Genomic DNA, 9,965 nt, shown 5'->3' with positions numbered 1-9,965 from the left:
TGCCGTAGTGCTTGTATCGCGTTCAGCACCCCCACAAGACACGCCTAACGTTTTGGGGCAGGGTTTCCAGCTCAGGGTTGTGCTGGGGTGCCGTCTCACTATGGATGCTAGCACCTTTCCAGGTGCAAATCCTACGGCACCAGTCTTTCTAGTGTGGAGAGGACACCTTAGCGTGAGCCGGCAGCGTAACAAGCAACTACCGCTGGCCGAGTAATTAAATTGTAGGGCTAGCTGTCGTCAGCAGCAGCGAAACGCAGCCGTAGTAGTTGACGCGGATTTGATACAGCTGGCGTACGCTGAGCTTAAGCTCAAAATGCGTTTGAGTGAAGCCAGACAGTGAGCGCACTGATTACCAAGGGAGGCTGCGTGCAGACCTTCAGTGCTGCTTTTCTTGATGTACGCTGGCGCCTTGTCAAGTCAGCTCCGCGTGCAGATACTGTTCGGCCTAACGCAAAAGGCAAAGCTCCTGTTTTGCACTGCTGCCAGGTCTATTATGGAGCTCCAGAAAACCACGAGATCATCGACCGACTTTCGGCTTCCAAATATGACGCACCTGAGTTCCTGAAGAAACAGTAAGGACCTGAGACGCCTCCTCGCCCTAGAGCCTACCCCTGGTACCTTCCAGTCGCGCTTCACACCTAGGCGACACCTTTTCATTGTCGCCTTGGTGAGTTGAGATTTCAAACCTGGAGTGCAATCGGGTCTTCCGTCGCGGATATCGTGACTTTGGTAGCGAGATTGTCGGCTTTTGCACTTGCGATCGTGAATACTCACATGCGTTCGTACTCCACCGTCTACGGATACGGGGCACCCATCGCACTCACCTAGACCCAAAAGGAGCTGCTTTAGCGCTTTGCGGTGGGAATTCGCACCTCTCAATCGACCAGATGTGCGTGCCGTGCAAACACCGGTGCACCGTGCCTTTTGCTTGGAGTGTCAGTGTTCGCACGCAGCTGTCATACGTAGACTGGACCGCTTCGAAGCCACACACTGCGCGGGTAGGACAGTCTGTGCTTCTTCTTTTTGCATCCACAAACCCTCTTCCAGAGGTCTCCTTCCCTGAAAACTCTGGAACATGTGCGGTTGATTTTGTAACGGAAAAGGAGTACGAGACGGAGATACTTCTCAAGAGCTGCTTGGTTGACCCAACTGTGGCGCCTGCTACACTAATAGATCTTCGCGTGAAGAAACGTGTGTGCCACGTCCTGCAGGACACAAGCACTGAATGATCACCGATGGAAATTGATGCACGTATTTCCTACAGTGTCTACCACACTAAGGTGAGCACCATTAGAAAAGCCGGCAACTACTCCGGGAAACCCGCTTCGCCACTGGACCAAGCACGCCTGCGAGGTTACCTCCTGCGTTAGATGCCCGGCTGTCGGTATAGAATACCCGGATCCACCACCCACTGTTCTTTCTCCGCATTCTCTCCGACGTGCAGTTTTGCTGGAGTGCGCCTGTCTTCGGAGTGAAGTCGAACACTGCGCTTCCGTACGCAGTCCCACCCTGTGTGCCACTGCGGACTCGGGGCTTCTGCCGCCGTCGTTCGACTGCACTGCAAAAGACGGAGTGGTGTACGGTGCAACTGTGTGCCAAGTCAGAACTTACCTTGCTCCCGAGGTTTTCTGTATGCCGTGTGCGGGTTACCTGCCACAGCTCGAACGACATTCACTCCGCGGACGACGTCTTTTGTCGGGTGCTGGAGCATATCGAGAAGTGAGCGTACGACACACCTTCGACGAATCAGGGTGGACATGACATTTCACAGTGGACAGGCTAAGTCGTGAAATGGACTGGCTGCCGTCGACGGTCCGCGGTACAGTTAGCATACGACCATGATGTGCAGGCGGCTGGCAAAGGCTCTCTAGCAGGAGCGTCACTTGCGCTTCTTTCTTTTCATAGAGAAGAAGCATCGCCACGCACAGAAAGCTGAGCCCCTCAAGAATTGTGACGTTGGGTGCCTCACACCGAAGACAAACTGCTATTTCAGCAGACTACTGTTACACTACAGCAGCATCTGGTTAGCGCGTGCACCAGCCTGTCCGAGTGAAATTGCTTCTCAGGACCCTGTAACAGGCAAGCGCGCCTCCTGCCAGCGGAACGGACGCGTCTTACTCTGCAGGTGCCTCCAGGGGAACCTGCGCTTGACGCAGTGGCTCGCGTCTTCGCAAAGCACACCTGTTGTCGTCATCAGGCCACATAGACCCACTACAAGCAGCCTCTTGTACGCAGAAAAACTCTCCTGTAGCGCTGAGCAGGGTCCTCGAAAGGCGCAACGTCGTCTGCATGAAAGAGCTCCTCAGATGACGGGCCGGCTGTGATCACTGCCCAGTACGAGCTAGTAACCGGACATACGATGCAGACATCCCGTTTGCATTTCCCTCCCTTGATTGCACGCGTTGGTCCCGCAACCATCGCCACGCTCCCTACGACTGTAGGACAGCAAGACACACGGAACGCATGTGAATAACCGTAACTTCGATTTCCCTAGCAACTGAGCTGCCGGCCTGAAGAGGCAGTTACCAGCTTTCTGAAAATCGTAGAATCTATCTGAAGGACCCTGTGACTAAGGTGCGGACCCGATCTAATTAAAGAACCTTGTGACTAACGTGCAGACCCAGCGCGTGCTTCTCTTTGCTTTTTCTTTGGTGCTGTCACCGTACACTCGAGGAGATCGGGCTCCCTGACGACCTCTAAAACCGAAAAGCGGCAGCTCGGTAAAGTCCCGACATGAAAGTAGCGGTGGATTACTCTAGTCCTTCTGAGTGTGTTAGCAGCCGCCCGTGCCTCCCTGAATACGTGGACTGCTCCCGCTGCCAGACCGGTGTATCTTCAGTTAGATTCACACAGCAACGGCAGCACGTTGGGAATGTGACGGACGAGCCTCCAAGAGTCCCGAAGAAGGGCACGGTCGGAGAACAGTACGTCACCGCGCAGCAGACACAAGACAGGGTGGCTAGCCCAGCACAGACACTTCTTCGCATTCAGCACCATGCGGGGTCCGTGACGCGGCACTCGTTTCACAGCTCAAACGAGCCAGCCCAAGACCCCGGAACTTCACAAGTTCGGCACGCAGCACCCAAACTGGAAAACAAAACACCATGCCCCGGTGTCTCCTCGGTATGCACTCCATGGAGCGTTGCTCTTTTCACATCGGCACTCTCAACACGAACCCGCAAGACGTATTCTTTTTGCCCGCTCTGCGTCGGCTTCGGACCACGGACTGACTCTTACGTATGAGTCAACCGAAGTTTTGAAACTTGCCATCACCTTAACAATACATTACCTGTTGCCCAGTTTGCTTTTTTCCGGACAGAAAGTGGCTTCTTCGCTGAAGCTTCTTCTGCGTCGCTTGAGCAGTATACACGAGTCTACTCTTCACTCTGCTAGGCCACTCTTTTACTCCCCGTCTTGTTTGCCCTATCCCCTTTTCCTCTACAGTTTTTCCGGCCTCGCACCAACTCTCGGATCATTCTTTCTTCTTATTGACTTCATCTAGTACTTGTTCGTTCTCTTGTTGCCGGCGTAAGTTCTCTAGAGCAGCCAATTCGGCATTTCTCTCTTCTTCTAAACTCTGCAATTTCCTATCATAACCCGCTACCATCGCGGTGACGCGCCAGAGAAGGAGCCAGACCGTTAAACTGAGCAGGGACAACCACCAGTTGCGCTCATGCCGAAGTTTGTAGGCCATGCACTGAAGACCAACCTCTCCACCCGCTAGCGCGGCCGCAGCTGCTTGAGCTGCCGCAGCGGAAGCAGCCATAGCAATGGGGTCTTGCGATTTCTCATCTGGAAAGGGATTCTTGGGATTGACTCCTGAGCCGCAGTACCGTGCAAAAGCTGTAGAGTTGTAAATTCTTGATAGTACAACCTGCTCCCGAGCAAAGAAACCGAAAGCCACCAGAAGAATCAGGGAGACAAGGCGCAGATTGATGTACCCAATGGAGACCGACTGTCGACACACACGGGAAGTCAGCGAATTGAGGAAACGAATTCCGAGCAGAGAAGAGAAAAGCAGAAAAGCTCCCAGAGGGAGAAAGATGAACGACTGCAAAAAGGTGGTCACTTGCATCTTGACTACGGCTTCGGCGACAAGCAAAAAATTAACCACTTGACGGGGCCTTGTTGGCAAAGCTGAGCACGACGAAGCCAAGAAAACCACAGGCTGACGTAGCCTCACATGCAGACGCGCGGTGGCGCGGCCAAGAATTTTCCTTGGAGAGATGCCTGGACTTTGTTTGCGTCCCTTGCGTGGAAACTCTTCGGAGGTGAGCTCGCCAGGAAAGAAGACAAATAAGTGTTGACTGAACCCGTTCCGCGGAGTTCCCGTTTCCCTATGAGGGGATGGCGCGCGCAATCAAAAGTCTCCGGGAATAGCCACGCGCCTGGCTGGCTCCCTGCGCTTCTGAATCCGTGATGCCCGTTGCCGGCTGCCTTGAATGGCTGTGCAGCAATTTCGAAACCAGTGTAGCAGTAGTCCGCCGGCTTTCTTCCAATCTCCTGCTCCTTGGCCACGACCTGTGCAGTGAACGTGTGCCGCCTTACCAAAAAGCCGACTGAAGCCGTCAGTAGAGAGCTCTGTGCCGCCAGGTCCGGGAAGCACGCGGTAAAATTTCTCCTCGTGTTTTCCCGGCGTCCGTCCAAATCCCTGTGCAGTGCAGAAGAACGTCTCCACCGCCGCCAGCGGATGGTGGCTGGCCCTCGCACCACATGCGCGCATTAAACGGATCAAAAACTGACGGTGGCTGAAACGGCTGCACACAAGGGCAGCTTGCGGAGGGGCAACTGTGGGAGGTATGGGTCAGTAGTCTAGCTGCTGTCGCCTTGTGATTTTGTTTCCTGAAGAGCACAGCCAAAACGCTTTCAGAGAAGCCCGGCGGGGAAACAAAGGCATGAGTTCCAAACAGGCTCGTGGACAGAAATTCTCGACGAGGAGGGCCACCAAAACAGCAAGGCTGTCCACTAGTAGTTTCGTTGTTTCGCTTGGCAGAGGTAGGGAAAAAAACGCTGACACGGTAAAAAAGGAAAGTCCGGAAAGCAGATTCCTTCCGAGGGGAACGAGCCCATGCTTCATCGACAAGTCGCGCATGGGGACAGTGAGTGAGACCTGAAGGTGTCTTTGCGTACTACGACAGAAGTCAGGTGTGTGTCTCCTCCTAAAACACAAACTCACGAAAGAAAGCCACAATCTGTTGAGTACGGCGACGCTCCCAAGGACAAGAGGGAGCTTTGGGGTGTCGACTGTAGAGATTACCCGGAAACTGCCTAGAAGACGGTAAGCCGCACACGTTAAGGGAAATGCGAGCGGAGAAGTCAATGGGGGAGAGCTACACTCATGACCACCTGCAGTGTCTCCGTGTGTAAAGGGTGAACCGCACTCCCTTCGCATCGGGAGTGTCTCCATCCAGACAGTCCGTCGCAACTTCCCAGCGAAGCGTGGAACCCGGAGTAATCTTACGAAGAAAAGGCATATTGCTACTGAGAAATGGAAAATCTCGTAGATTCATGCTCGTAGTTCTTGACCAATACGGCCTGGAGAGAAGGTAGTTCGTAGTCCATGGTACCACATCGGGAATTTATACTTCGCATGTACGGAGAGTCCCCTTCACACAGACAATAGCCTACTACGAGGCTGCCCTGTTTCTTAGAGTCCACTTATCCTCGCAGACGCCCCCATCTTTTTTCTCCAGTATTTTTTCCGACATGCGAAGTGCTGAGTACATGTGCGAATGCTAGTGCTTTGCTCGAGCTTGTTCTCGTTGCCGAGTTTAGTCTCAGCAAAGTGTCATTCCACTTGCTGCTGTCCTCTGTACCCGCGGGTGTATGACCATAGCTCGCCACTATTCTTGGTAAGAGTGAACTGCAACAGAGGAACTTTCACCTTCTGACTAGACAGTCCTACAGGGCCTTTGCGGGGGGTGGGTGTATCAATCTCCGTTGAGCTGTTCCCACCTGTTCAAGTTGAATCCACATGAACACTGCAGATCAATTTTCCTGCAGTTCTCGTCAAGTGAATTAACAAACTCCTCTGGAGACTCCGGTTCCTATAGTTTGTTTAAGAGCGCACAATGTATGACACCCAGCCGCGACTCGTGTCTTGCAGTGCGCTGTCCGTTCCTGACTTGGTTCCTCACATCCTCGTATGTTCTCCGCTTTTCTTCCGTCCACCGTGAATCTTTACTTGGATTTCATGCATCTGTACATCAATGCAAACTGGCATAGTCAGGAGCCCCTCGTGTATGCATCATTCCAAGAAATTCTCGACTGGGTTCACTTGACTCAGACGTAAGCTTGCCCGGAACGTCTGCTGCGTTGTTTCCGACTTCTTTGGTTCGATGCGTGGGTTTCCTTTCCTTAAGCAGTTTTCTCTCTTCTTTCTTCTGGTCAGCCAAGTTCTCATCTTCTCCTGCACTCCCTCTCTCTCCTCTGTTTTCTCGAATAGCTCTCTGTCTCACCGACACCCCAAGCCACTTCATTCATTGAGAAACAGCTGTGAGGGAGGGATCGAATCATCGTTGCACCGTCTTCGTAGCGTTTCCAGCTCTCTCACAGGGTGTACGATACTCCAAGTATGTTCTCCTTTCCGTGCTCCGCTTTCAGAAGAAAAAAGAGACCGTGGAAATAGAGCAACATGTCCATCATCGCTTTGCTCTCGTCGGGAAGATGACCGTGTGAGCATCTCGGGGCGGAACCCGGCCAGAACTATAACCTTTTCTGTACTTCGCGGTCCCTTCTTCTGCGGTTTTCTATCCTCATTGTTCACCTCTGGTGGCCTAGATTCGACCGCTCTTTGTTCCGTTTCTCCAAACTCATCCTGTCTGGGTTCTACCACCCGCTCTCGGTGTCTCTTTCTCTCTTCTTCGTCAGTATCTCTCCCTTTCCCCCCCCTTAACGTTGCCTCTTCTCAGCTGATTTCGGTAGCATCTCGCGGAGCCGACTTCACCTTTGCAGGGCCTCCAGGCGCCCTGCCTCCACAAAGAAAATTGCCTGTGACGCACGGCGGCTCCAGAGTTACCGCTGCCCAATTCTGTCCAAGGAAAAAAGCTTTTATAGGGGATTTACTTACATCCACTTTTCTCAGCGGCAGTCGACTCCATTCACACTCTTCTGCAGCCTCGCAACCTTTCTCGCTGTCCTGTAGTTCTTCAGCCGTCCCCGGACCCTCCTCTCAATCGTTGTCTCCTCTTTCTTCTTTCCTATTCAGAGGCGGCCGCATTATCTCCACACCCCCCTTAGCCTCACGTATCTGTGCACCTTTTTTTGATTCTCTTTCTCCCCCTCCATCATCTCTCTCATTCGCACTTTTCAATTCTCCGCCTCCTGTCCCCTCGTCCTCGTCTTTACTTGCTTCTCCCTCATCCTCATCTATAGAGCTTCTGAAGCAGCTGCGCTCTCTCACCGGCATCAGCGTGTCGGCATGCAAAGAAGCTCTCACTGCGTCCAAAGGTGACCTTCGTGGAGCAGTTGACTGGCTAAGAGAAAGAGGCGCCGCGGCCTCTGCTGCTGCTGCAGCTGCAGCTGCACAGACAGCCACCCGGAAAGGCGCTTCTCATCTGTCTCCGGAGGGACTTATAGCTGTAGCATCGTGGAAGGGGAAGGAGAGAAACAAAGGAGTAGGGACTGCGTCTTATTCTGAAGATGGAAAAGAAGATGCCTGGGAAGGAAGAGTTATGATTCGTGTGGGATGCGGCACAGATTTCGTTGCTCGAAATCGCCGTGTTACTGCTTTCGCACGACAGGCGGCTGCTATTCTGGCCGATTGCATTAGGTTTCACTATACTCAAAGTGACGGTGATTCCTGCTCTTCTCCCCCAGCCTGGGATAGTTCGCCTGACAATGCTGAGCCACCTCTTCTCCTCCAAGGAGGGGGCGCAGACAGGAGAGAACCGTTTCCACAAGGGGGGGCTGACCTTGTTGCAAGGCTCCTAAAGGCTCCCTGGAGGTGTTCTGCGAACGGAGAAGACGCTGATGATGGCGATTGCAGTGTACGAGAGGAATCAGGGACAGCTGAGAAGAGAAAGGACAGCTCTGATATGTTAACACTAGCCCTTGCGATGGATCGAGCGCCCTCAGGAGATATAGTGAGGATGACGCCTGAGAGCGAGGAAGAAGGCTTGTCAAGAAAAGCCGAAGAAGGGTGTCATGGCAGCTCTTCCGGCCACGGTCCCAAACGACTAAGGCATCGAACAGTTGAGGAGGAGTTGCATCATGTACGTACTCTAGTGGGGGAACGAGTAACGATTGAAGATGCAGCGGCAGTGTCTGTACGGAGGAGTGAGGGTGCGGTCGGGGTGTATCTGCATGATCGACTAGCGGAGGGTGTTGGCACCCTCGGAGTACTTGTGAAACTTGGAGTTACATCTCCCGATAGAAGAAAACAAGGAAAGGAGGAAGAAGGTGACCGTCGCGCGAGGACAGCAGCCTCCGGGGACACCAATGTGAGGGGACCAGAGAACGAAAAACGAGGAAGGCAAGAAGGCAACCAAGAAAGAAATGACACAGTGAAGAAGGAAGGAAAAGACGCGGCAGAAACACAGGAGGCAGCAGCCGAACAAACCAGGAAGAAAAACTATCAAGACTTGGACAGCATGGCTGAGAAAATAGGCATGCAGGTGGCCGCTGCAAAGCCGCTCGCTGTGGTAGGTTTGTCTACACACATATCTTCACTAGATTGGGGACTTGATACCTCAGATTGCGCGCCCCCCTTAAATAACTATACATGAATCTGTCTTTGTACATAGGTATACATCTATGTATGGAGAGAGACAGATTTCTCTGAGGTTTTCTACCCTCTTTATTTTCAAACATCGATTTCCTTCCGGGAAAGAAGAGGGATAGTGTACAGCTCTGTGCTGGGTCGCCATGGGACCGTACGATATAGAAGGAGGTAGCGATAGACACATAAGCAGTCGCTGGTGTATACGCTCGTAGCTTGAAGACGTTCTCTTTAGTATGTACGTGGGTATTCCACGTGCAAAACCTAGACCGGTGCAGAGAGGCAGGCAGCATCAAGCCCGTCGGTCATTCTTGTCCTCGGGGCACTCGTCCAGCTGTCTACAGAGCGATAAGAATGTCGCTGAGAAAGGTGTGAGTAGGCATCTAAGGGGATTCGGCTGTGCCATTTACTTCTCTCTTTCTTCTTGCCTTTGGTTGAGTGCTTAGGACTAGTCCATGGCCATGAACCATTGCCCATGTGTCTGCCGATGTACAGTATCTATGTCGGGGGGGACAGACAAAAAAAGAAGCGTTATTTCAACAGCATTGCATGCAGCACGCGTGTGCCTTGTATTTTCGCTTGTCTGTTTCGTGAAACTGAGCCAAGGATCACTCACAGTCTAATAAACTCTTCGTCCCTTGATAGGCAGCATCTCCTTCTCAGAAAGAACTGATGAAAGAAAGAAGACCACACAGGTAAACTTTTGCCACGACCTTTGGGTGGCGAAGGGTCTGATAGGGTGATAGATCGGTGATAACGTATCTGCGTGAAGCATCTTTGTCTGGCTTGTAACGGAGCTTTCAGCACACCTTCGTCATTCACAAGGGAGGAAAGAGGCTTTCCTTTTCTCTTTTCCTATGTAGGATGAGGGCTCTCTTGATCCAGATCTTTATGAACGAGAGAGACTTGCATGCAAAGCACAAGCGGAGGCAAGTGGAAAGCCTCCTAATGTCGCAGAGAAGATGGCAGCAGGACGTTTGAAGAAGTGGCTCAAAGAAGTTGTTCTGATTCAACAGGTAAACAGCCGGCACCTTCTCTCAATACTAGGGCGACTGGGCCTAGAGAGTCTTTTGTCGCTTCTTCCCTGTCTTTCACATACCATGTTTATGACGCCGTCTGGGTCTCGTCCCTTTCATCTCTGAAAGTCTCACCGAACGAGGGAGGGATCGTAGGGCGGCCAGCCGTACTCAAAAAAAAGGTGCTGAGAATATCTATCTATCTATCATTCTTTCTTTCTTTAATCTAT

At 52.4% G+C, this 9,965-nt stretch overlaps 2 protein-coding genes across 2 annotated transcripts; one reads left to right on the top strand and one right to left on the bottom strand.

Moving 5' to 3' along the window:
- Nucleotides 1-2,936: 2,936 nt before the first annotated feature.
- Nucleotides 2,937-5,252, bottom strand: CSUI_009177 (uncharacterized protein). The gene has a single exon (XM_068069293.1). It carries the CDS (start codon nt 4,073-4,075, stop codon nt 3,473-3,475), a length of 603 nt encoding a protein of 200 aa, XP_067918731.1. The 5' UTR covers nt 4,076-5,252; the 3' UTR covers nt 2,937-3,472.
- Nucleotides 5,253-5,450: 198 nt separating this feature from the next.
- On the top strand, nt 5,451-9,735 carry CSUI_009176 (elongation factor ts; the record flags this gene model as incomplete). The annotated part of the gene is made up of 2 exons (XM_068069292.1): nt 5,451-8,642; nt 9,583-9,735. Coding segments are annotated over exons 1-2 (2,457 nt in total), but the record flags the coding sequence as incomplete, so codon positions are not given.
- Nucleotides 9,736-9,965: the final 230 nt, after the last annotated feature.

This window comes from Cystoisospora suis, assembly GCF_002600585.1.
Source record: "Cystoisospora suis strain Wien I chromosome Unknown contig_5380, whole genome shotgun sequence".
Lineage (NCBI taxonomy): Eukaryota > Apicomplexa > Conoidasida > Eucoccidiorida > Sarcocystidae > Cystoisospora > Cystoisospora suis.
The sequence above is the reverse complement of the archived record's forward strand: the minus strand, read 5'-3'. Positions and strand labels throughout refer to the sequence as shown.